The following is a 27232-nucleotide window of genomic DNA, read 5'->3' as shown; positions in this document are numbered from 1 at the left end:
TGGAAGTAATGACTGTTAAATCACAGCCTGGAAGTAATGAGAATACCTGGATTTATGAAGGCTTTAGCCGGGAAGCAGAACAGGCCATCCTAGCCACTGGAGCAGAACGGCATTATACGCCAGCTTCCTGCTGCCGCCGGGATTAAAGGACTTAGTCATAAACTATTTTAATATTTGTTATCAAATACCTTGTAGTAGGAGACAAACTGCTGCATTATATTAAAGGCCAACGACACCCCCTCCAACAAAGCAAGTGCCATATATCAGTACACAACACCCTCCCGACACACTGCTACAGGGAGTGGCGGTATTTTTGTGCTCCACTTCATAAATTTGGCTGAAATCTATAGATAATCCAGATAAATGGCTGTATTTTCTTTCCTAGTTGCTACATATTTTTATGTAGAAGTAAACAAAAAAAAAACAGTAGAACTGTGAGACAAAGAAAATTGAATATACTGTAGTAACCCTCGCTTGAGAAAAAGGGATAGGCTTAAGTTTTTGTTTTGTTTTTTGCGTTTTTTAACAGATAACCCATCCGTATTTGATCGCTGGGGTCCGACACCTGAGAACCCCGCCGATCAGCTGTTTGAGAAGGCTTGCAGTAGTGCCGCGGTCTTATCGCAGCTTAGCCTAGGACATGTGACGTCATGTTCATCCGTCACATGGCCTAGGCACAGCTCAGCCCCATTGAAGTGAATGCAGCTGGGCTGTGAAACCAAGCACTGCCACTATGCAAGATATGGTGCTCTGCTTTGTGAGCTGAGAGAAGGCTGCGGTGCTACCGCCAGTGCCGGTGCCTTCTCAAACAGATGACCGGTGGGGGTCCCGGGTGTCAGACCCCCACAGATCAGATACTGATGGCCTATCCAGAGGATAGGGCATTAGTTAATATATCGAAAACCCCCTTTAACATTCTTTGTACAACTCCAGAGGGCGGAGGCTCCTGCTGCAGCCAGTTATCTTACAGCCAGGAAGGTGGGGAGGACACGGCTGAGCTCTGGCATTTCTTCATTTTAATTGGTAAAATGAAACAATATAGAACCAAGAGAGAGAGAGATTTTTTCTATTTTTTGTATGTTTTTTATATTCCTTAGACTCCTCCTCGGGTCTCAGCATGGATATTGATAGGCAGCGCTTCACCACTGGAATATCTGCTCATCTGGAATAAGGGACTATTTTAGTCACATTACAAGATTTCCACACCATCTTATTTTGGACTAATAGACTTTTACAGTACTATAGGATCCATTTTCAAAGGATCCTCTGGATCAAGGCGATCTAACTGCCCAGCTACTCCTGCAGTGCAGCACACAACCAGGTATATAAAAGACAACATGGAAGTAGATGACGCTGATCTCCATTTATTTATTTTTTATTATTTTTTTATTTTTTTTCTCAACATCCCCATTCATATCCGTGTCCAGAAGCAATCGATGCCACAATAGGAAATTTATAAAATTGCATTTTACATATATCCAAAAAAAGTTCAATGCAAAAAAGTCAAGAGGTGGTTGGTAGTGGGTCAAGCATGCACAAAGTAAGGCACATTTACATACAAAAAAAAAAAGTTCTTGGTAATAATTCGAGGGAGGTGAAGACAGGAAACCTGATTTTTCTATTTCTGCATATTTTCAAGACCAAAGCCCCAAACTGTATTTGTTGGAGAAGAAGGGGTCGGGAGCCCCGCTGCCTCCTCTCATCCTGGAGTGTCCCTTTAATGGTTTGGTACTTGATCAGTAGAAGGATAAAGGGATTTTCACATTACAGAAGGGGGGGGCTGCCCTGTAAACCCCATGCAGTAAGATGTCAGTATCACTATGGAGAACTGATTTGCAGGCGGTAAGAGTTGTGCCGTCTTGTCTTCTATGTCATTTCCCCGAGGTGAGGCGGTGCATTAGTATATTGCTTTTACTCTGCCCTCCTCACAAAACCCCCAAATCCATGACAAAAGTCACAGGATAACCCCCGAGCCTTGTCTCCTCTCCGGACCACATCTAACAGGGACGTCACAGAGGGGTGCATAAAATTCATCACTAGAAAAGGGTCCATGGGAGAAGAAGAAGGGGATGGGGGACGGGTGTCATACATTACAAAAGTCCTAGAGAACTTCACAGTGATTTGTGTGGTGGCGGTATACATTGCACTGACGAGTGTAAGCTCTGTGGGTGACTGAGCATTGCTGCCAGCGTGGGTGACAACATCAATAGCAAGACCCAGCAGTGATGTCTGTTCAGTGCAGATCCGGCAATTCATGGAGGCGACACGATGTCTTTCCATAGGCATCACTATGGATCATCGTCCTCCGTGTACGAGTACAGTTTACACAGATAGCTGAATTTTGGCCCCCATGTTCTCACATCTTCATACTCCAAGTCAGAGTCGAGTCCAGACGAGGCCAGCGTGCTGAGGCTTCCGGCAAGAGACCCTGTCCCCTCGGTGTCGTATACCTTTAAGCTGTCGCATGACGCGCGCATGTAAGCAGCGTCCTGACAGACGTCGTAGAAATATTGCTCAAAATCTCCACCGGTAAAAGAACAGCTCAGTCTCTTTGGCGCTGGCACATGTGACGTTACCTTCTGGCTGTCAGACATGTCGTAGTCGCAGCTTAAGGGGCCATTTATATGCTGCTCCCTCATCCTCCTGCAGAGAGACTGCGCCGGGCTGCTCCGAAGGGACAGCTGGAGATCTGTCATGCTGAATGCATCCTGCCGTAAACAGTTATTAGAATTAAATCTGATTGGCAACTCACATACTTTTACTCTGAATGCGAAAGACTGCAACTTTTGTTAACCCTTCTGCTCTGAAAACCGGTTTTGGTGCAAAAATAAAAAAAAAATGCAGACCCACTAATTCATATGATGGATTTCTTCATTTAAAAGCACTCCCTATATCAGGGACGCTCAACCTGCGGCTCTCCAGCTGTTGTAAAACTACAACCCTCCACCGTGCCCTGCTGTAGGCTGTCCGGGCATGCTGGGAGTTGTAGTTTTGCAACCGCTGGAGGGCCGCAGGTTGAGCATCACCAATTCAGGGTCCTCATCTAGAGAGGAAGGCGATTACAAAGAACGTCCTGGAATAGCCATACATTGCATAGACAGCTCACCGATTTCAATGTGTAATTCTGCAATTCTCCTGTGGGGACGCTGCAGGGAAAATGAACACTTGGGTATCCCCTACAAATTACAGCTGATTGGTTGGAGTCCCTACCAGGAGATACTCTGTGATCATCATTAAGGAACCCAAAAAGAGATGGTCCAGAGTGGACAACCCCTTTAACTCCCCAACAAAATAGATTTTGGGCATAACCCCTTAATTGTTTTTTTTTTTTCAATCGACCCGTCCCAAAAACCATGACTTTTTTCGGTCACTGTGACTGTATCAGAGCTTGTTTTTTGCAGAACGAGTTGTATTTTTCAGTAGCGGTATTTTGGGGAGATTTACTTAATTGATTCATTTCTATAATTTTTTTGGGTGTATGCAAAAGCTTAGCATCAATTCTACTATTCTGCCCCCTCTGCTCACAGACCCCTGGAAAGGTAAAAGTCTGTGGGGGAAACACAAACCAAATCACAGCTACCAGTTAGGAGACCCCCTCGTTCTGCAGTTGGAGCTTTGTATGAACATAGACTGACGACCCCCAATCTCACCTGGTCCTCCTCCCCTCCTCCTTCTTCATTGTAATGGAAGATATTTTGGCGGGTGTCTTCGGGCTCGTCCTTGTATGCAGACACATGATAGACACCTTCATTTAATCTCCTCTTCTTGTTGCAGTGAGAGAAGAGGACGGCGCCTGCAATCAGCGCTGCAAGAGACAGGAGCCCTGGTGAGACAGGACTTCACGCATCCCTGCAGTTGTTACATTGTGGCTGGCGGGCATGTTACATTGTGACTGGCGGGCATACTTTTCTGTTACATTGTGATTGGCACTGTGCATTATTTTATATTCTGCTCATTTTACACCAAGAATAGAATCCACTAATATAAACTGTATGTAGTCAGTAACCTGCAGCGGAGGCAAGCTTCTTATGCCCGCCATTAGCTCAGGGCAGGAGGGGCACTACATGGCAGTGGGGATCACAGAGCACCAATGGGTGAATACCAGTGCACTCAAGCCAGCACTAGGCATAACACAGTGCCAGTTTTTCTTGAATTGCTCCTTTAAGTTGCTTAAAATACAGACCCACCAACCACACGGTGCCCTCTTATTAATGCCAGCCAGAGCGTGCCATTACTACCCGTCCTTGCTCTCATGGTATGCCCTGCTCTTCATCCTTCCTCTTCTTTCTGAAATGGGTGTTACACATGAGCAGCCACTAGTGGGCGCTCACTTGTGTCCTCTATCCTGAAGTGATGGAAGAGCAGAACAGAGCTGACCTCCAGTGATGGGGCTGCATTCTCTGCATCGGTCTATTAGTCGTTTCGTTCAAATCCATAGATCCAAAGTCGTTTCGTTCAAATACTCACGATTTAATGCTGTATCCGTACAGCGTTAAAATGTATTGGCTCCGTGGAGCCAAAGTTCCTCTCCCCCTAATTCCTACCGTATCCATATCTGCGTATTGAAAAACCATTTAAATTAGCAATCCGAACTGGGCTTTGGTATTGGCTGGTACCTTGGTACCAAAGCCCACTTCGGATTGCTATTTTTAATTGTTTTTTCAATACGCAGATATGCATACGGTAGGAATTAGGGGGAGAGGAACTTTGGTTCCACGGAGCCAATACCTTTTAATGCTGTACGGATACAGCATTAAAATGTAAGTATTTGAATAAATCGACTTAAAGGGGTTGTCCATGATTTTTCTATTGATGACCTATCCTCAGGATAAGTCATCAATATCAGATCGGCGGGGGTCCGACACCTGGCACATCCCGCCTATCAGCTGTTTGAGGAGATGGCGCGGTCACAGTGTGCACGCGCCGTCTTCTTTCTCTCTTCCTGTCCGCTGCTGCAGTCCCATAGACATACAGCAGCGAGCAAGAAGAGAGACGGTGCGTGCGCACTGAAAACAGCTGATCGGCGGGGGTCGGACCCACGCCAGTCTGATATTGATGACCTATCCTGAGGATAGGTCATCAATAGAAAAAGCCCCGACAACCTCTTTAAGGTCGATTCGCTCAAGCCTAGCTGTGTCTTCCTGAACTGTCTAGGCGCAAACAAGTACGACTGCATCCGGATGTTTGGGGGCCATAAAGAATAACATTGCAGGACACCTGTGCCCCCCGAGGTGCAGGTTGTGCATCCTTGGTTTATGGGGAGTAACTGCATCTGCCATTAAACTATAATATGACCGTTGCTGGACTATTGGATACTCTGGTTTATCAAGAATCCTGACAAATAAGAAACCTGGAAGGTAATACCAGATACCGCGAGGAGGGGTCAGGAATATATCAGGCTGGATTAGTTTTCTTACCTATCAGTGCTGTAGAACATATGCAGATGATGAGGAAGGTGCTGAGTCCTAATCCAGGGTCCAGACCATGCAGCAGGACCTCACATTTACTGCCCCCATACCCATGGGGACACAGGCAGGTGTACTCCGCCTGCGTCTGTGGGATACAAGTTCCATGCTTGCAAGGGCTCTGCATGCAGACGCTGTACAGGCACCACTGGCCGGTGGTATTCTCCATTAACAGGAATCCTGGGGGGCAGCTGCGCAGGAGTAGAAGGGGGTCGAGGGGAGGTTAGTATATTGTCACATTGAATTGTGTCCCTGTTCACAGTAGATATGGTTCCTCCAGCTAAACAGTATCTTAATGGAATGGCTACCTGTAGCATCTATGTCAGGCATCCTCAAACAGCGGCCCTCCAGCTGTTGCAAAACTACAACTCCCAGCATGCCCGGACAGCCTACAGGTATCAGCCTACAGCGGGGCGTTGTGGTATAGGTGTGTCTTCAGGATGATGGTTTGTTAAGTACCGGGCTGCCATTTGGCCTATTTATTGGGGAATTTTTTAGCTCCAGACGTCTACAAAATTTTACCTGCATTCGTGAATCATCCAGTGGTCTGTGCAGACAAATCCCCGATCACACGGCTGACTTTTACAAACTTCAGAAAGGCAGCCTTTGTTTATACCGTGCTTCCTAATAATGGATACTGACGTGCTGGACTGGTTTCCCATGGGCAGCTTGTAGTTATTCAGCTTTGCATCCTTTATGCAGCCTATTGACATTGAGAAGAAATACATTAAGGGGAGACTCCGCCAATGCTCCTGACGGAGCTGTGACTTTCTATGGAATGCTGGTTACCAATAGTGCTCTTTATAAATCCCTTGGGCCGTTTACCTTGAAAGCTGAGGGCATGGAGGTTGCCACTTCCAAGAACGATGCTGCTGGGATCCACCTTAATCTCTTTGTAGGTCCCATGTGCCGCTGTGATCTCTCTGTCCTCCCCCCCTCCGTTCACACGTAAAGAGAATTCATTCTGCATCCTCTCCAGAGCGATCTCCTGCCATTCCCCAGAATCGACCCTGTGATTGGGAAGTCGAACTACAAAATCGCCATCACCGATATTATAGGACACCGCAAGCATCCCATGTGTTACCTGAGGAGTACAGGATATCGTGGGAACCTGAATAAGACGTCTGTCTACTCTCAAGATACACAATGGCCGTATTGTTTAGTCTGAAAGGGGTTTTCTAGCACTTAGATATTGAGGACTTATCCCCGATATAGGGGGGTACGACAACCCGCACCCCCATTTCAGGTAGCTACCAGTGCTGGGAACTATACAGTGGATGGAGCCAGAAGCAGAAGGAGAGCTCAGCTGTAGTACCCCGCACCGGCTACGACACATTGGACAGAACCCTCTGCTTCCCGCTCCGTTCACTGTACAGTTTCCATACCCCAAAAAGCTCATCGTCGGGGTGCCAGGTGTTGGGCCCCCATCAATTTGATATTGTTGACCTATCCTGAGGATGGATCATCAATATATAAGTCTCAGAAAAGAAAACCCTTTAATTCCCTTCTAGATTTCTGCTTGCTGTCAGTGACTGGGAACTGCCCAGAATCGAGAGTTTGTTACAGTACACAATGTAAAATGCAAGCAATCCTCTGTGAAATCATCCCAGCATCAACAGAAATCTCCTGCTCTTACAATGTAATAAACCCTCACCTGTGTGCTAAAAATGATGCCAAGATTGGTTAATTTTTTTTTTGTTTTTCGAATGTAAACAAGAATGTCTTCATTCACTGACAACAAGCAAATGGATGCACACAAGTATATATATCCCATTTTTATTACTGGTAATGACGTCAATTGTTAGGTAAATCTGGAACCAATCCCCATTTAGCCTCTATTTCTGAAACGTTTCTGCTGGGATTTGAACTCACAACCTTCTACATTAGAGCCAAGAACTTTAACCACTACGCTATACAGCTACATGTTAACCTGCACTGAAATATGAAATGATACTTCTGCTGTATAGGAATATTTACTACATGACAAACTACTATGAGGTTTTTCTGACATAGTTTATCATTCAGCGTTATAGCTGAGTGGTTAAAGTCCTTGCCTCTAATGTAGAAGGTTGTGAGTTCAAATCCCGGCAGAAACTTTTCAGAAATAGAGGCTTAATTAGATTTAAATACACTGGGTGTCCCCAAGCACTGACTCCAGATATGGAGTCCGAACAGGGACTCCTAAGCTGCGGACTCACATTGGGGGATTCCCTCACCGTACAGCAATCTTCTGCATAGACCTCAGTGGGACCCGGCACCCTCCCTTCTTCAGAGCAGGGGGTGCCTGGTTTAATGCTCGGTTTCTCCCATTGACTTCCATTGTACTCGGGTGCTCTGTAGAGCACCCGAGCATCGCAAAGTGTTCTACTCGAGCACCCGAGCACTTTGGTGCTCAATCAACACTAGCAGCTAGCCGTTTTACCAATTTAGAGGGTTTGACGCTGTTGCAGTGGCTATCACCCCCCATTTTTTCCACTATTTCTTTGTCCACCTGCTCCAGGCGACCCCCTCTTACCTGCAGGATGATGTATTCGGTTTGGTCTTGTGAGGACACGCTCAGGATAATGCTGTTGGGCTGACGCGTTCTCACCATGGTCTGGAAATGCGTCCTTTGTGTATGAAGCGCGTGGGAGAATTTATACTGGATGAAGCTTCCGGACTGGAAGAAGTATTCTGCAGCGTCTGAGGGAACAGGAAACCAGGAGATGTGAGAGTTAAGAAGGCAGAGTTGCTACCTTGGTGAAATCTTATTGCAACCTGTCGGACTGATCAGCATTGGACATCGATACCTTTTTCACATTCCTGTTGACTGGAGCTGGAGGCACCAGATTCTGCAGTGCACGGAGATTTCGTCTCACAGGAGGCAGAGCTCATGGCATCACAAGCCGCGCAGCCGGGGGAGCTGCCGACAGACTCTATAGGGGCCCCGAGATCATACATCTAGATAAGGAGAATCCCAGATTTAATGTGATGTGTGACTGTCAAGACATCCGCTTCCAGCAGGGTCACGTGGAACGTCTCCATGTTACATAGATCTGCAACAAAGCTTCAGCTCTGCTACATCTGTGACTCCATTAATTAACATTTTTCTGACCCCGATATATATGTTCTATATAGCAATAGGGAGGCACATTATACATTTGATTATGCAAGGTGAGCCCAGTGCTGGAGGAAGCTGACAATTGTGGTGTCCTGATGCTGTACATTCACATCGCAGGTTGTCACTGACCTCCTTGTTAACGGTGAGATTGCGGAGACATCCCTTGAAATGAATCTGCGTGGAGTCCGGAGGAGACGATGCTCTAATCCCCCCCAACCAGAGAACATGATGGGGGTTCCACACCCTTTAAAGACAAAATAAGTTGCATAATTCATATCTGATGTTGTGATGATATTAATGATGTTGCCCCCGTAATCTGTGGAACTTGGAGCTCCCGGACTCTAATGCAAAATATCTGTCGCCTACCAGGTGCCATTGATATGACTGAGGGGTCTTCGGGCTCTCTCAGGCACTAGGGCCTGGGTGCAGCTGCTACCCATCAACACCCCGTAAACGCACGAGATCTACGCTGATTCACTCCACCCATAGAGAAGTGGAATGGGGTCTGATGGGCGCCCAGTCCTTTAATAGCATGTCTTGTGTAACCCATTAAACCCAGCTAGCACCAGACATGTGTCAGCCAAGGGCATAGACCACACAATGCATGCATCACCTCCACTCCTTGGTCATCACTCCTCCGACTTCACATCCCGTCCGATCCTCTGATAATAGCCTCTTGCCGATTCCCTCCTTCTCAACGATAATGGCAGCACTGCAGCGGTCCAGGGTGAATGTTACTTCCTGCAAGAAATAATGGAACCAAACTAAAATGAAACAATGTATTTAATGTGAATTCCACAATCTACCGTAATCAGAATGCCCATGCTGCCTCCCAGGCTATTTTACTTCTTCATGCTTTACACTGCTGCTATGCTCGTTTAGAATGCCTGCTATGTACAAGCACATTCTGACTGTTCCACTACTATATACATCATACAAGCCCAGCGATACATGGAGCCGATTTCCATTACATCAAGGACAGAAAATCTTAAACTACAAGCAACTAGACCACCAGCAAGGAAAGCAGATTATCTGGTGTTCCTCTTTAAAGGGGTTGTCGGAATGTTTTATACTGATGACCTATCCTCAGGATCGGTCATCAGTATCTAATCAGTGGGGGTCCGACACCCGACACCCCTGCTGATCGGTTGTTTGAAGAGGCCGAGGCCGTCCAGTGAGCGCTGCAGCCTCTTCTTAGGCCAGTGACGTCACATTTATCGATCACATGACCTGAACGCAGCTCAGTCCCATTCAAGTAAACGGGCCTCAGCTGCAATACCAAGCGCAGCCACTATACAATGTACGGCGCTGTGCAAGGAGACCACAGTACTCACCGGAGCACCGCAGCCTCTTTAAACAGCTGATCAGCGGGGGTGCCAGATGTCGGAGTCCCACCTATCACATAGTGGTGTCCTATCCTGAGGTTAGGCCATCAGCATCAAACACTCAGCAAACCCCTTTAAGACATCTGAACCCAGTAGGTCTTTAGTACCTTATAGTTAAAGTACTCTACACCAGCGGTCTCCAGTTGTTGCAAACCATAAGGCTGTCAGAGCATGCTGAGAGTTGTAGTGTTACAATAGCTGGAGGGCTACCGGTCGGAGACCACTGCCCTACACAACACCGTACAAAAGGCCAAGTAAGGCTGGAACGTAAAACATCAATCCAATATAAGAAGTCATGAACATAATGCACAATATTCAGTATAATGAAGCAGATCCCGACCTTCTTCTTCATTCTCACGTCGACCCGATGCCACTTTCCATCGGTTACATTCACTTGGCCAGGAAGTTGTAAATGGAGGTAATCATCGACCTGTCCAATCTTCAGGCTGGGGACGCCCTGAGCTATAGCTTCACAATACACAAGAAGAGAAAATTCTGCATCAAAATCCAAATCTAAGCTATTAGTCAATGGAATCCTGAACAGAACCGGGCTTCTCGCCTCCATATTCTCCCCACAGAGGTCACAGGGGGCATCGTTTAGGTTACTACACAAAATATCAAAACTTTGTATGGGCCCAGAGTGGGATTTCTGACAAATTTTTATTTATTTTTTATTTGCAGAGAGATCTTTTCATAAAATAAAAAAAATCATGCTTTCTCCCATGTTCCTCAGCTTCTGTGTCAGAGAAAATCAGATCAAGTGCTTTATCAATGTGGCAGTCAGTCCGATCACCAGGTTTCTCAATGTAGTTATACTAGACAAGTGGGGTAAATACAGAAATCTTCTCCATATAACAGCATTATACCCTCTGCTTCCCTTCAGCCACCACTAGAGGGAGCTCAGTGCATAGGAATATATACAGCTTTCATTGAACTCAGTGGAAGCTGTAAATGTGTTTTTGCTCCCTCCAGTGGTATCTGCAGGTCATCACCATGGAATTAGAAGTTTGGTGCCACTGATTCTGTTGACTTCTATGGTGAGAACACAGATCCATGTTCTTCTATATTAAATAAATCTTTACATTTCCATGCACCTTTCGGATGAGCTGTTCCTCACAGACCAACATTAAGGGTATACATAGCACAGAGGGTGACCATGTGGCTGCTAAGGTGCACTTGGGGCCCAGGTGGGTCCTACCTTCCTTACTATTGGCTGGGACGAACCTGTAGAGGAATTGTATTATAGACAAACAAGGGGGTGAGGATTTGGTCTACTAAAATGGGGGGCACATTTTGAATTTTGCTCTGGAGCCTTCTCTTTTCTGTGCATGCTACCAACAGTCATCGTCCTAACATGTCTTTAAATAGTAAGCCCCCCTCCCCCATACCGCACTATATTTCTTTGTTGCAGTGACCCTCAATATAGGAAAGGCTAGTCAGCAGTACTTTTCAATGCAAGGACCCCTTTATGTCTTCTGTCATGTGAACAGAGCTCTATGGATTTCAAAACATCAAATATAGAGCTCAGTGAGCCTTAGCCGCCATTGGCGGTACAGTAGAAACATAGAAACATAGATTGTGTCGGCAGATAAGAACCATTTGGCCCATCTAGTCTGCCCAATATATCTGAATACTATGTGTAGCCCCTGGCCCTATCTTATATGAAGGATAGCCGTATGCCTATCCCATGCATGCTTAAACTCCTTCACTGTATTTGCAGCTACCACTTCTGCAGGAAGGCTATTCCATGCATCCACTACTCTCTCAGTAAAGTAATACTTCCTGATATTACTTTTATACCTTTGCCCCTCTAATGTAAAACTATGTCCTCTTGTAGCAGTTTTTCTTCTTTTAAATATTCTCTCCTCTTTTACCGAGTTGATTCCCTTTGTGTATTTAAAAGTTTCTCTCATCTCCCCTCTGTCTCGTCTTTCTTCCAAGCTATACATGTTAAGGTCCTTTAATCTTTCCTGGTAAGTTTTATCCTGCAATCCATGTACTAGTTTAGTAGCTCTTCTCTGAACTCTCTCTAGAGTATCAATATCCTTCTGAAGATATGGTCTCCAGTACTGAGCACAATACTCCAAATGAGGTCTCACTAGTGCTCTGTAGAGCGGCATGAGCGCCTCCCTCTTTCTACTGGTAATGCCTCTCCCTATACACCCAAGCATTCTGCTAGCATTTCCTGCTGCTCTATGACATTGTCTGCCTACCTTTAAGTCTTCTGAAATAATGACCCCTAAATCCCTTTCCTCAGATACTGAGGTCAGGACTGTGTCAAATATTCTATATTCTGCCCTTGGGCTTTTACGCCCCAGGTGCATTATCTTGCACTTATCAACATTAAATTTTAGTTGCCAGATTTTTGACCATTCCTCTAGTTTCCCTAAATCCTTTTCCATTTGGTGTATCCCTCCAGGAACATCAACCCTGTTAAAAATCTTTGTGTCACTAGCAAAAAGACCCACCTTACCATCGAGGCCTTCTGCAATTTCGCTGATAAACATATTAAACAATATGGGTCCCAGAACAGATCCCTGAGGTCCCCCACTGGTAACAAGACCTTGGTCTGAATATACTCCATCGACTACAACCCTCTGTTGCCTGTCCCTCAGCCACTGCCTAATCCATTCAACAATATGGGAGTCCAAGCCCAAAAACTGCAATTTATTGATAAGCCTTCTATGTGGGAAAGTATCAAAAGCCTTACTAAAGTCTAGATAAGCGATGTCTACTGCACCTCCGCCATCTATTATTTTAGTCACCCAATCAAAAAAATCTATAAGATTAGTTTGACATGATCTCCCTGAAGTAAACCCATGCTATTTTTCATCTTTCAATCCATGGGATTTTAGATGATCCACAATCCTCTCCTTAAGTATGGTTTCCATTAATTTCCCCACTATTGATGTCAGGCTTACTGGCCTATAGTTGCCCGATTCCTCCCTACTACCTTTCTTGTGAATGGGCACAACATTTCCTAATTTCGAATCTTCTGGGACGACTCCTGTTGCCAGTGATTGGTTAAATAAGTCTGTTATCATGTCACTCATAGCAGTGAGGTCAACCGGACCACATGTGGATATAGGCTAGGCTTACTGGGATTGTGTCCGGGAAGTCACTTTTTAAAGTCTTATTGTCTTCCATGGTAAGAATACAAATCCGTAAAATGTATTCCAGTCCGTGTGAATTGTCAGCAGCCGATGTGCTATGCCCCAACTGTCCAGTAGTAGGTGCTAAATCTTTCCAGTGGTAAATTGGAGTTATCACCAAATGTCTTGCAAAATCCATTAAAGTGGTTATCCTGGAAAAGATAATGATGACATCCTCAGGCTAGGCAATCATCTAACAACTGATCTGTAGGCCTCCTGGATATCGCACCACCACAGATCTGATATGGATGACCTATCCTGAGGATAAGGCTGGGTTCACACCTGAGCGTACTCTGTATGCAAATTTTACAGGCGTTTTTATCGGGCGTTTACATACGCGCGAGGAAACAAGCAAACGCCCATTGTCGCGCTTTTCCCGCTAAGTCTATGTGCGAGAACGCGCGACAATACGCCCCAAAGAAGCTTCTGTACTTCTTGGGGCGTAGGGCGTTTTACAGCGCGTTCGTACGCACTGTAAAACGCTCAGGTGAGAACCATGCCCATAGGGAATCATTGGTTTCTGCCTGTTGAGCGTTTTACAGCGCGTAGGAACGCGCTGTAAAACGCTCAGGTGAGAACCATGCCCATAGGGAATCATTGGTTTCTGCCTGTTGAGCGTTTTACAGCGCGTAGGAACGCGCTGTAAAACGCTCAGGTGTGAACCCAGCCTAAGTCATAAATATCTTTTCCTGTATAACCCCTTTAAAAGCACCTAGCACCGGACGTTTATCCGCCAAGCGCAGGTTACATGAGACGTGTAGTGTGCTCTAAGGTGTGATATACATAGACCGCACAGTATCTACTGGTATATGCAGCACTGGAATGGGATTTTGTGGGCCCACCATATGAAAATACTCCCTGGGTCCAATCCTTATATAATCTAATTGATTCAAAACCTAAGACATAGACCCTAGTGGACGGTGATTAGCTCAAAAGGCAGCTCCCAATGCAATTTTTCTCTTGGACATTTGGGGCCCATTATGGCTTCATAGACTGGGCCCGCCGTACTCTGGTACTCTGGTGGGCCAGTCCAACCCTGGGTGTATGCATACATACCATACTATATGACACGTGACTACAAATAGACCTACCAATGGATACGAAATACTCTAAATTTCCTGGGGACGGACTAGACAGAGGTCCATGATGCAGCACAATCCCATCCGGATCATCAGTTATAAATTCTATAAAAAGGTGGTTTTCAGCGCACAATCGGACTGGAGGAAAAGAGGCGAATCCTTCACCCTGGAAAGTGCGCAGCGTGAGCTGACACATTGATCCATAGAACTGCGATGCACAGTGACACCTAGAGGCAAAATATGGTGAAAAAGAAAACATGCTGAAGTTCTGATTACAATTTGGAGGCGCCGAGACATTTCCGTCTTTCACTTGCCCACCCCCCTCACACTTTCAGACAGACATTTACATGCGAATATGCTAAAATGAGATTTAACGGAATTGTATTTCCCGTTAGCAACTTGTTAAGCTGCTGCAATCAGATTTATGGCAGGATTATATAAATGCCATCGCTGCATACGTTACACAAGCATCTTTTCTTGTAACGCGGCATTTAATAAATAAAAATTACTCTTCCATCTGTCAGTTTCCCTCTAATCCTTTTTTTGCCTCAGATTTCAATAAAACATATCTCCAAGTCTCGCACGGCAGAGCGGTCTGCTAAAAATAAACAAAAGGGGCCGCTGAAAATTATTTACAAGGGGAACGAAGAACATTATGAGTTTGTGCGATAAGACTTAGGCTTCTAATCCATCTGGTCGACGCTACAGGGAATTTGGAGAAAAGGAGGAAGATACGGTAAATGTGACATTGTAGAAAGACAGAACTGGTGGCAGCACAAGACACATAAGGGAACCCAGGTAGCACCAGACATCCTGTACTGATCCTGAGTTACATCCTGTATTATATACTCCAGAGCTGCACTCACTATTCTGCTGGTGGAGTCACTGTGTACATACATTACTTATCCTGCACTCACTGATCCTGAGTTACATCCTGTATTATACTCCAGAGCTGTGCTCACTATTCTGCTGGTGCAGTCACTGTGTACATACATTACATTACTTATCCTGTACTGATCCTGAGTTACATCCTGTATTATACTCCAGAGCTGCACTCACTATTCTGCTGGTGGAGTCACTGTGTACATACATTACTTATCCTGTACTGATCCTGAGTTACATCCTGTATTATACTCCAGAGCTGCACTCACTATTCTGCTGGTGCAGTCACTGTGTACATTCATTACTTATCCTGTACTGATCCTGAGTTACATTCTGTATTATACTCCAGAGCTGCACTCACTATTCTGCTGGTGCACTTACTGTGTACATAGATTACTGTCACGCTTCGGTGTGGGAGGGAAACACCACACCGAGCATAAGAGGGAAGGGGGTGACAGGCAATCAGGCCTGAGAACTAGGGAAGGAAAATGGACACTTCCTAGTGAAAACTCTAACCAAAATCCTGACTGACTACCAGTATGAATAGACCCCAAAGGTAGGTGAGTTCATACGCAGGAATACCTAGAGTCCTATCTAGCCCTATAGGACTCTGGTACTAATGGCAAGAACGAGACTATCTTTTCCTCCAAAAGGAAGGACGAAGAGGAGTCAACTTCAGGCCTAAAGCAAACAATAGGGAAATGCAACACACAGAACCCAAACAAAATACAAAAGGGAAAGGAAAGACAACTTCAAAGGAGCAATGGAAGCACCAGGAACTCAGCCGAGATCCAACCACAATCTATCCAAAGGTCCAAACAGAAGCTGTAAACCGCACAGCATTGTGGGAGAAGCAACTATAGATAGAGAAGGTAAAATGACCCTAATAGCCACACCTGGGGAAAGAAGGTGTACTAAGCACCAGAAACACCACAGACGTCATTTGATCCAAACGGAAAACATGTCAGATCAAACCATGTGTTGCCAGTCTCACCGATCTCCTGCCACCTGTCGCGGGAACGTCCGTGACAATTACATTACTTATCCTGTACTGATCCCTAGTTACAGTCAGGTCCATAAATATTGGGACATCGACACAATTCTAACATTTTTGGCTCTTTACACCACCACAATGGATTTGAAATGAAATGAACAAGATGTGCTTTACCTGCAGACTGTCAGCTTTAATTTGAGGGTATTTACATCCAAATCAGGTGAACGGTGTAGGAATTACAACAGTTTGCATATGTGCCTCCCACTTGTTAAGGAACCAAAAGTAATGGGACAATTGGCTTCTCAGCTGTTCCATGGCCAGGTGTGTGTTATTCCCTCATTATCCCAATTACAATGAGCAGATAAAAGGTACAGAGGTCATTTCCAGTCTGCTATTTGCATTTGGAATCTGTTGCTGTCAACTCTCAAGATGAGATCCAAAGAGCTGTCACTATCAGTGAAGCAAGCCATCATTAGGCTGAAAAAACAAAACAAACCCATCAGAGAGATAGCAAAAACATTAGGTGTGGCCAAAACAACTGTTTGGAACATTCTTAAAAAGAAGGAATGCACCGGTGAGCTCAGCAACACCAAAAGACCCGGAAGACCACGGAAAACAGCTGTGGTGGATGACCGAAGAATTCTTTCCCTGGTGAAGAAAACACCCTTCACAACAGTTGGCCAGATCAAGAACACTCTCCAGGAGGTAGGTGTATGTGTGTCAAAGTCAACAATCAAGAGAAGTCTTCACCAGAGTGAATACAGAGGGTTCACCACAAGATGTAAACCATTGGTGAGCCTCAAAAACAGGAAGGCCAGATTAGAGTTTGCCAAACAACATCTAAAAAAGCCTTCACGGTTCTGGAACAACATCCTATGGACAGATGAGACCAAGATCAACTTGTACCAGAGTGATGGGAAGAGAAGAGTATGGAGGAAAGGAACTGCTCATGATCCTAAGCATACCAGCTCATCAGTGAAGCATGGTGGTGGTAGTATCATGGCGTGGGCATGTATGGCTGCCAATGGAACTGCTTCTCTTGTATTTATTGATGATGTGACTGCTGACAAAAGCAGCAGGATGAATTCTGAAGTGTTTCGGGCAATATTATCTGCTCATATTCAGCCAAATGCTTCAGAACTCATTGGACGGCGCTTCACAGTGCAGATGGACAATCACCCAAAGCATACTGCAAAAGCAACCAAAGAGTTTTTTAAGGGAAAGAAGTGGAATGTTATGCAATGGCCGAGTCAATCACCTGACCTGAATCCGATTGAGCATTTCACTTGCTGAAGACAAAACTGAAAGGAAAATGCCCCAAGAACAAGCAGGAACTGAAGACAGTTGCAGTAGAGGCCTGGCAGAGCATCACCAGGGATGAAACCCAGCGTCTGGTGATGTCTATGCGTTCAAGACTTCAGGCTGTAAATGACTGCAAAGGATTTGCAACCAAGTATTAAAAAGTGAAAGTTTGATTTATTATTATTCTGTCCCATTACTTTTGGTCCCTTAACAAGTGGGAGACACATATGCAAACTGCTGTAATTCCTGCACCGTTCACCTGATTTGGATGTAAATACCCTCAAATTAAAGCTGACAGTCTGCAGGTAAAGCACATCTTGTTAGTTTCATTTCAAATCCATTGTGGTGGTGTAGAGAGGCAAAAATGTTAGAATTGTGTCGATGTCCCAATATTTATGGACCTGACTGTACGTCCTGTATTATACTCCAGAGCAGCACTCACTATTCTGCTGGTGGAGTCACTGTGTACATACATTACTTATCCTGTACTGATGCTGAGTTACATCCTGTATTATACTCCAGAGCTGCACTCACTATTCTGCTGGTAGAGTCACTGTGCGCATGTCTGTACATTACATATCCTGTACTGATCCTGAGTTACATCCTGTATTATACTCCAGAGCTTCACTCACTATTCTGCTGGTGGAGTCACGATGTACATTTATTACCTTACTTATCTTCTACTGATCTTGAGTTATAGCTTCAGAGCTGAACTCACCATTTGATGGTTGCTTTTGGATACAGCCAGTAAGCTTGTTGACAGGCTCCCCTGAACAGCTAAGCTGCAGTATTGTACTGAAGGGATAGTTTGCTTTCCTACCTCAGATGACTGCACAGAGTCTGGTGTATCGATGACACTTCTGAAAGGGATTCTCATAATCTTACTTTTGATACATCCCAGATTAGACTTCCAAATATGCAAGTCAGAGAAGCAAGATATTTGTGGATGCTGTGCAAGCAGGGGATGCTGGGAGATTTTACCTCTGAAGCTGCAGAATTGTGAGTATATCTCTGAAGTATAATAAAGGCAATTGTGCAAGAAAACCAGGCAGCAGTGGAGATTGTCAGCAGATTACAGGAACTATTAAAGGGGGTGCACAGAAAAACAAAAACAGCACCACCCCTATCCACAGGTTGTATGAGGCATTACAACTCAGCCCTACTCACTTCAGATTTGGCTGAGCTGCCATATTAAATGCAGCCTATGGACAGGTGTGGCGCAGTGTGTATAAGAAAGCAGTTATGTTTTTCTAATCCTGGACATCGCCCCTTTAAGGACACTTGGATACTGGGACTTATAAATGGAGTGGCTCCAACCTATAAAATGATATAAACGACTTAAAGGGAATGTCACCAATTTTTTTTCTTCTTCCAGTTAAAATCAGATGTGTCCAGCAGCCATCATGAGCCATAGTTACAATGGACAGGAGGGGACCTCACTGACCTCTATATGTGAGGCACGTTCTAGGCACGTTCTGTGACCTGTGCAGAGGTCAGGAGGGAGTAGATAAGCTGTGATATCAGCAATTGTGAAAGGTGAAGCTGGTGTTATCTATATATAGGTGATATCTGTAAATGCAATCCTGCATGTAATGATAAGCACATATCTGCAGTAAAGTGATCTGTACAGACCAAGAAGTGGCGCATAGTATTAGGCTTAGTGGCCAGTGCGCAAACTGCAGGATTTTATGGTTTTTGTTCAAATGTAGATATTGACATGGAAAATTAAAAATAACATCACCAAACATTCTGTAAAAATATGTTAAACATAAAAACATTATTCAAATCTTCCATTTAAAGAGACACAACACCTAAATTACCTGTATCCCGTTGCTGTATCCACACAAGTCCCACCGTTTAGACACGGATTTTGGGGAAGTTTAGCGCAGTAGTGTCGGGACCTGCCTGACTGTAGACACCTGCATGCCGCGCTCACATTGTGGATGACTGAAACAAAGGAGACGCTGCCCGCATCTACCAGGACTGGCCAGTCCGGCACTGCCCTGTGGCAGGAGCGCCCCGCGCCTCTCAGACATACAGCTCTCAGGCAGAACTCGGCCTCTCCAGGGAAAACGTCCGTTTTCACAGCCGCCTGGATCTGAAGGAGAAGAAGCAAAGGAGGGAAGGGGGGCGGCAGCCATCAGAGTGAGGAGATGGATTTTACGTCCGCAGATAAATGGTGTTGCAGTGCACATCTATGTAGGGTCAGATCCATTATTCATGTGACAAGCAGAACTTTTCTGGGTCTAGCCCCAGCGCACACGTCACCACGTCTCCTGCTGCCTGTTATGTTACATGTAAACTTCACTTCCAGGTACCGTGGACCCATCACACGGGATTAACCGTCTCTCCATCACCAGTTACATAGATGTGCAACTTGTAGCCTGGGGGTGGGTAGACGAAGCCTTTAAAAGATTTTCATGGTTCTAAAGCCTCCTGTAGAATTCAGCGTATTCCGTGGGGCAACATCATTTTTTAAAGAGCATTTAGTCCAGAAACACGTACAGCGCGGTGAATGCAAGTAGTCACCGCTCCGGTGCAGAAAGCTAATTTGTTAAGGCTACCTTCACACTAGCGTTATTCTTTTCCGGCGCTGAGTTCCGTCCTAGGGGCTCAATACCGGAAAAGAACTGATCAGGCTTATCCCCATGTATTCTGAATGGAGAGCGATCCGTTCAGGATGCATCAGGATGTCTTCAGTTCAGTCTTTTTGACTGATCAGGACAGAGATAATACCGCAGCATGCTACGGTTTTATCTCCAGCCAAAAAAACTGAAGACTTGCCTGAATGCCGGCATTTTTTCCATAGGAATGTATTAGTGCCAAAATACCGGAATGCTGGATCCGTCCTTCCGGCCTGTGCATGCTCAGACCGAAAAAAAGGTGAAAAAAATAAATGCCGGGTGACACCGGAAAGACGGATCCGGCATTTTAATGCATTTCTCCGACTGATCAGGCATTTTTCTGACTGATCAGGATCCTGATCAGTCTTACAAATATCCATCAGTTGGCACACGTTTTGCCGGATCACTCTGCCGCAAGTGTGAAAGCAGCCTCAACGGGTTCTCCGTCATGGCAGATACGCATAGGACAACCAGATTTGAAAAAAATAAAAACCACAATGGACTTATTCTGCAGTGATTGTGTTGCCCCTTAACGTTTACACTGCTGAGCAGCTCGGTGCGGATACAATGGCGGTAAAGGTTGCAGATACATATTAGATTATCATGAGCTGAACCGCGCAGTTTTAGCAGGACTGGCTGACTATCTAATGTATGGGGAGCCCCCGGCGCTTCCCCCTCACAGATGCTGAAGAAGCATCAAGCAAGTTGAAGGTTTTGGAAGGAGATAAGCCACCACCAGAAATGTCTAGTAGCCGTTTTCTCCTCTCTTGCTTATGAAAACACACGCATGCTCAGCCAAACCAAGCATGCAAGTGTTGTAAGGAACATCTGCCGGCAAATGCAGTGGGGGCCATCCATTGTTACACCTTAGGCTCTTTTCACACTTCTGTCATGACTGATATGAATCCTGATAGATCTCATTGACTAAAGCTTATATTACACCAGCAGATAATACTGGAGGTCATCGCTAACAAGGGATGCTCTGGCAGTATTAGGCCTCTTGCCCACGACCGTATGCCCTCCGAGATATACAGTCCGTGAGCGGGTCATATGTCCCGGAGCGGCATTGATCGGGATCACACAGCATCATAGATGACAATGATACTGTGCACGTCGGGCCGCCCGCGGGGCTATTGTCCCGCACTCATATGATCACCCGATGTGCACAGTATTATTGTAATTTATGATGCTGTGCGCTCCGGGACATATGGCCCGCTCACGGACTGTATATCTCGGAGGGCATACGGTCTTGGGCAAGAGGCCTAATACTGCCGCCAAGAACGCGCTCGTTCATCGGTAATTGGAATCCTTTAGCAGGTATAAAGATCATCATTTGCGGCCAGCAAACAATGATTCTGTATGGGGACGAGCGGTGACATTAGTGATCGCTTCTCCCCCTACTGAGGAGGAGATCGCTGCATGTGATAGCAGCAGTCTCCTCCACTAGCAAGCAGGAGATTGCCGGGAAGGAACGCTTCCCTCCTGACAACAAAACCTGCAGGTGTAATGTAAAGGTAAGGCCTTATTCACACAGTCGGAGATTGGAGCCTCCACAGACACAAGGTATAAGGGGAAGATCTGCTCCTGTTCTGTGTTTGGAGCCGCACCTGGTTTTGGCTCTCAATCACTGATGGAAATCACTGACCAAACACTGAGGCTTCATCTACATTTCCATGTCAGTTTTACCTCAGTGAAAAAAAACATCCGTGTTTCGTCCATGAAGGATCTGTTCCTGATCCGTGTGTCCGTTTGTACCCTCTGTGTGTCACCTGTAATCCACAGATGCGGCTCAGCTGAAAATTAATTTCCAAAGCAGCTCCTATCAGATGCCATCCGTGTTGTGTCCGTGATTTTCATGGACCCATAGATTTCAATCCGCATCATGGACCAAAGTAGTGCATGTCGCTAAGGCTACTTTCACACTAGCGTTCGGAGCGGATCCGTCTGATGTTTCATCAGACGGATCCGCTCCGATAATGCAGACGTTCAGAACGGATGCGTCTGCATTAAAACTTAGAAAATTTTCTAAGTGTGAAAGTTGTCTGAGCGGATCCGTTCAGACTTTACATTGAAAGTCAATGGGGAACGGATCCGCTTGAAGATTGAGCCATATAGTGTCATCTTCAAGCGGATCCGTCCCCATTGACTTACATTGTAAGTCTGGACGGATCCGCTCGCCTCCGCACGGCCAGGCGGACACCCGAACGCTGCAAGCAGCGTTCAGGTGTCCGCTCACTGAGAGGAGCGGAGGCTGAGCGCTGGCAGGCGGATGCATTCTCAGTGGATCCGTCTCCACTGAGAATGCATTGGGGCCAGACGGATGCGTTCGGGGCCGCTCGTGAGCCCCTTCAAACGGTGCGCACGAGCGGACACCCGAACGCAGGTGTGAAAGTAGCCTAACCCATGGTCAGTAAAAAATACTGATGTGTGAACAGACACATTCCAATCAAAGGGAACTGTGCGGACAGGAAAGGAAATGTGGACGGGGCCTGACTGTGTGAATACGGCCTTAGGGCTGTTGCACATGACTGTATGGCCTTTTCAGTATTTTGCGGTCCGCAAAAAATACAGATGACGTCCGTGTGCATTCCGTTTTTTGCGGAACAGAACAGCTGGCCCCTGATAGAACAGTACCATCCTTGTCCGTTATGTACCATCCTTATGTCCGTTATTGAAATGAATGGTTCCGTATACGGAATGCAAGGAACGGAAACGGAAAAAAAAAATGTTTGTGTGCGCCCTATGGCCGTGCTGTGGCCCGCAAATTGCTGGCCGCAATGCACGAACACCGACCGTGGGGCAGCCGCAGCGGATCGCAGACCTATTCACTTTAATGGGTCTGCGATCTGCCACCCATTCCACAAAAAGATAGGACATGTTCTATCTTTTTGCGCAACGGAAGTACGGGACGAAACCCCACGGAAGCATTCCGTAGTGCTTCCATGGGCTTCCGTTCCGCACCATTCCGCATCTCCAGATTTGCGGACCCATTAAAGTGAATGGGTCCGCATCCGTGATGGAACGGCGCCCGTGTTTTGCGGATCCGCAATACGGTAACGGGGAGCACGCGTTCGTGTGCAGGAGGCCTTATAGTGAGGTCCATAGTGTTACCTGATTTTGCAGCTGCTATAAGCATTGCGCTGACTTCAGCAGGATGATCTGGGGAGGAGATAGCAGGGGCTATGCCGGCCTGCGAAGACTGGGTGACCCTGTGACTAAAGGACAGTTCCATTGCTGCAGCCATTTTGCTACTTCCTGGAACTATTACTGGCTGATACTGGTAGGACGCACTGTAGTCAGGTATGTACAGTGATACCTACCTCATCTCTATGGGTGACAATCAAACTCTGCAACTTCTCAGCTTTGTAATGAGAGGAAGAGGAGCCCAGGACGGTCAGCCTCACTTCTGTCAATCGCCCTTCACCCCTCAGGCTGAAAATCTGGACGTTGTCCGGACGGGCTGGGATTACTTCCGCCAGGACCCTCCGCAGTCGCTCTTCTTTGCTGACTCCTAGATTGTCCTTCACTATAAACTCTTCTGCAGTCACATCTACAAGGGAAAAAATACTATTTCAGTAAAAGAAAGTGCAAAATGTAAAGTAAGTACAAAATGGCTGCCATCACCACTCTCACAGCAGTTTCACCCAGCTTTCCCATATTCTGGAATAGCAAAGCAGAGGGACACCCAGACAGGCCTGTCATACAGGGGCCTAAGAAAGCTGGGTGACAAGCTGGAATGAACGCCATATTGGTTGTCATTCGACTTTCCTAGAAACAGATACAGGAAGCTTCTAGTGAGTAGAATATCTGACGTCCTGACAGATGAGGAGCGGTCTGTAATAATGCGGTCATTATATACGTACTGGCTAATATCACCGACACAGAGTTGTAGATGGCGTCACTCGGTATCTCCTTCACATGGATCCTCATGGTGGATACAACATCGGGCCAGACACCGTCAGAGACTTTCACCTTTAGATTGTAAGTTCCTTGGCCGCACTGTTCCGCAAGTTGTAGATTTCCTGTGTTATTGTCCAGGTGAAAGTGCCTAAGGGGAAGAAAGGGTTAATGCAAATGATAAAACGTCAGCTTAGAAGGGGAAGATAAAGGGGCTGGAGACGCTGCCTCCTTGGGTGCCTCCTTGGGGGCTGCCGTCGTCGTTACAACAAGCAGGAAAAATGAAAAGTCTTTTTTTAGTTGTATAAAAGCAGAAATTCTCTGAAAGAGGAGCGCTCACCGCTCCTGACGCATCCGTTTTTATAAATGCTTGCCTTTCCCATGAAAAGACAATGCTGGAGCATCTCCCTCCTTGGAATGCTGTGTCCCACTGTTATTCCTCCTGGAAATGTATAAATAACTCGACAGCTGGGTGCTCCCATTCCTCACTGCGGTGCGTTCTTACAGCCTGACACTATGTAGACTATGCAGACGCACACTTCAATAACAAGGTGGATGGTAAAACCCAAATTACTCATGCATTTTCGGGAGGAATAACAGAGGAGCATGGTTCTAAGAAATGATGATCTGAAGCTGTTATTTCATGTATTTAGTAAAGCAGACATGTCAGGAGAGGGAACAGCTCCTCTTCAAATTTCCGTTTTAGATACAATGTAGCAGGGCTGAAATTGCAACATGTTAAAGGGGTTATCCAACCCCAATAATGACCCCCCCCCCCCATATACTCTTAACCCGCTCTCCAGCATCAGACTGTAGTGTACTTCAATGGGATGAGTAAAGTGCACCCCCCCCCACAATCACTACTTTATGTCACATATCTCCAGGGACGTTGACATCCATGCGTGTTAGAACGCTGCTGTGCTTTTATAAGCCGCCACATTAGGTTTAATGGCCCTTCAAAGTGTGGCCATCATTGAGATCGTGTACACGCGGCCCGTGACAGTGATGTGCAAGACATCTGTCCTCATAAAATACGCCCGCTGTCGGGTTAGTCTGTGATTTGCTACGCTGAGCTTACGCTGGCATTTCTGAGATGGCGGTGAATGTTTTATTATCCCAGTCATCTTCATCCGGAGCGAAGACCTTCCCAACATCAACTGGTGACCGAGACTCTGTTCAGGGGACAAGACAAGAATAATGCGGTCAATCATCTCTGTAATAACACAGGTCCAGGGCAATAAGAGGCTGCGCTCATCGCAGAATACGAGATCTACAATACAGACGCAGGAAGCACGGACTTGTATTGTCAGGACATTTAACTCTGCATATTGACTATTAAAAAATCTAAAGCATGGGCCGTAGAGTGCCACTCAATATTGAAATCCTTTATATGAATAGATGAATGGAAATACTCTGTGCTGCTGGAGACCCTGCTTCTTCCACTACGTCAATCTCAGTCTATGCCACCCCACAATATTACCATAGTTCTCATCTGAAATACTCTGTGCTGCTGGAGACCCTGCTTCTTCCACTACGTCAATCTCAGTCTAGGCCTTCCCACAATATTACCATAGTTCTCACCTGAAATACTCTGTGCTGCAGGGGGACCCTGCTCCTTCCACTATGTAAATTCTCAATCTGTGACCTCCAACAAGATCAGAATAGCACTCTCCTGAAATACCCTATGCTGCTGCTGCGCCCTGTTTCTTTCACTATGCTCATAGAGTACATAGGTCACTTGCTTAAACAAAATCAGCATATTCCTCTCCTGCTGCTGGGAACCCTGTACTTTCCACCATGTAACACTCTGATCTACCACGTGTCTCCATTCCCCTTCATGAAATCATCCCAAGGGTGCATAGGTCACTTTCTTCCACAAGAGCAACACACCTTCTGCCGCTGCTCGCCATGCTCCTTCCACTCTACTACTTGTTCACATTCTCCTCCTGGTATCATACCACTCTCATTCTCTTCATGACATGGGTGCATAGGTCACTTCCTTCCACAAGAGCTACATACTCCTAACCTGCTGCTGGGGACACTGCTCCTTCTACTATGTAATTCTCTGTCATCCCAAAATGTTAGCATAGTTATCTCTTAAAATACTCTGTGCTGCTTCTTCCACTATGTACATTCTCAGTCTGAGCCCTCCCATCAGCCTAGCTCTGTCCTGAAATACCCTGTGCTGCTTGTGGGCCTCGCTGCTTTCAGTATGCAACACATAGGTGCTGCTTTATCAGACTTTCACTCCAGAATCCTGGCATCAAAAAGTCGCAGAAATAGGGCTTTTAAGACTTTTTGCACTTACACAAAATTTAAGCGATTGCACAATTTTTTTTTTTTACTTTTTTGCATTTTTACACCACTCACTCCAGATTTATGAATCATTCTTCCTTGAAATGGCAAAAAAAATACATACTCACCTCACCGCGCGCGAAGAGGGTGCCGCAGCCATCTTGATTGAAGATGCCACGCAAAATCGTCTGGCATGATGACATCATCAAGGTACCGCGCGAGATTTTGCGTGGTGCCTTCAATAAAGATGGCCACGGCAGCCTCTACGCGATCAAATGGATAAGGGGAGTATTTTTATTTATTTGTTTTTTTACCGGATTAACCCCTGAAAGCCCTCAAAGTTAGGGTCCATTCACAAGTCCGTAGAATGGGCCCGGATCCATTCCGCAACATTGCGGAACTAATCCGGACCCATTCATTCTCTATGGGGCCGGAAGAGATGTGGACAGCACACATCCGCATTTCCGGAGCGAGGCCCCGATCTTCCGGTCCGCGGCTCCCGAAAAAAATAGAACATGTTCTATTTTTGTCCACGGACAAGAATAGGCAGTTCTATGGGGGAGCCAGGATCCGCAATACACTACGGACGTGTGGATGGACCCTTAATTAGATGCTGCGATCAGCGACGAACGCGACATCTGAGGGGTTCAATGATATGATCGCCGTTCCCAGTCATTGTGCCTGCTACATACAAAGAAATGCCTTCTGTGACAAAGTTATTTATCACAAAGCAAATTTCTTAGTGAAATTCGGCAAAGCAGCCGAATCAAATTTTTAATAACTTTGCTCAACACTAAACATGAGACATTCGATAAATGTGGCATAAAGTACTCCAACGCAGACTCAAGAAAAACTGACTTCAGATTTTCGCCTTATGATAATTCCCCCCATAGAGTATATAGGTCACTTTCCTCACACAAGATCAGCACACTCCTCTCCCGCTGTCGGGGACCCCGCACCTTCCACTGTATAAGACTGTCTCATTTACCACTTGTCTCCATTCCCTTTCTGACATCACTCAACCCTATCCTCACGGCCATCATCCCATGAGTGGCTA

At 45.9% G+C, this 27232-nt stretch overlaps 1 protein-coding gene across 1 annotated transcript in view; it reads right to left on the bottom strand.

Annotated features, from left to right (window-relative positions):
• Positions 1 to 2288: 2288 nt before the first annotated feature.
• The window catches only part of LOC120980084 (neural-cadherin-like), a 78302-nt gene continuing 53358 nt past the window's right edge, over positions 2289 to 27232 (bottom strand). Inside the window, exons 19-30 of the mRNA XM_040408955.1 lie at positions 24959 to 25052; positions 23847 to 24031; positions 23304 to 23533; positions 9179 to 9306; positions 8695 to 8809; positions 8255 to 8405; positions 7981 to 8147; positions 6255 to 6549; positions 6082 to 6168; positions 3651 to 3805; positions 2577 to 2708; positions 2289 to 2489 (exon numbers count right to left, since the gene is read on the bottom strand). Coding sequence (XP_040264889.1) covers positions 2289 to 2489; positions 2577 to 2708; positions 3651 to 3805; positions 6082 to 6168; positions 6255 to 6549; positions 7981 to 8147; positions 8255 to 8405; positions 8695 to 8809; positions 9179 to 9306; positions 23304 to 23533; positions 23847 to 24031; positions 24959 to 25052 — 1940 coding nt within the window. The remainder of the gene's footprint in view (positions 2490 to 2576; positions 2709 to 3650; positions 3806 to 6081; positions 6169 to 6254; positions 6550 to 7980; positions 8148 to 8254; positions 8406 to 8694; positions 8810 to 9178; positions 9307 to 23303; positions 23534 to 23846; positions 24032 to 24958; positions 25053 to 27232) is intronic.

The sequence above is a fragment of the Bufo bufo genome, chromosome 10 (assembly GCF_905171765.1).
Source record: "Bufo bufo chromosome 10, aBufBuf1.1, whole genome shotgun sequence".
NCBI lineage: Eukaryota > Metazoa > Chordata > Amphibia > Anura > Bufonidae > Bufo > Bufo bufo.
Note: the sequence above shows the minus strand (reverse complement) of the source record. Positions and strands in the feature narration are given on the sequence as shown.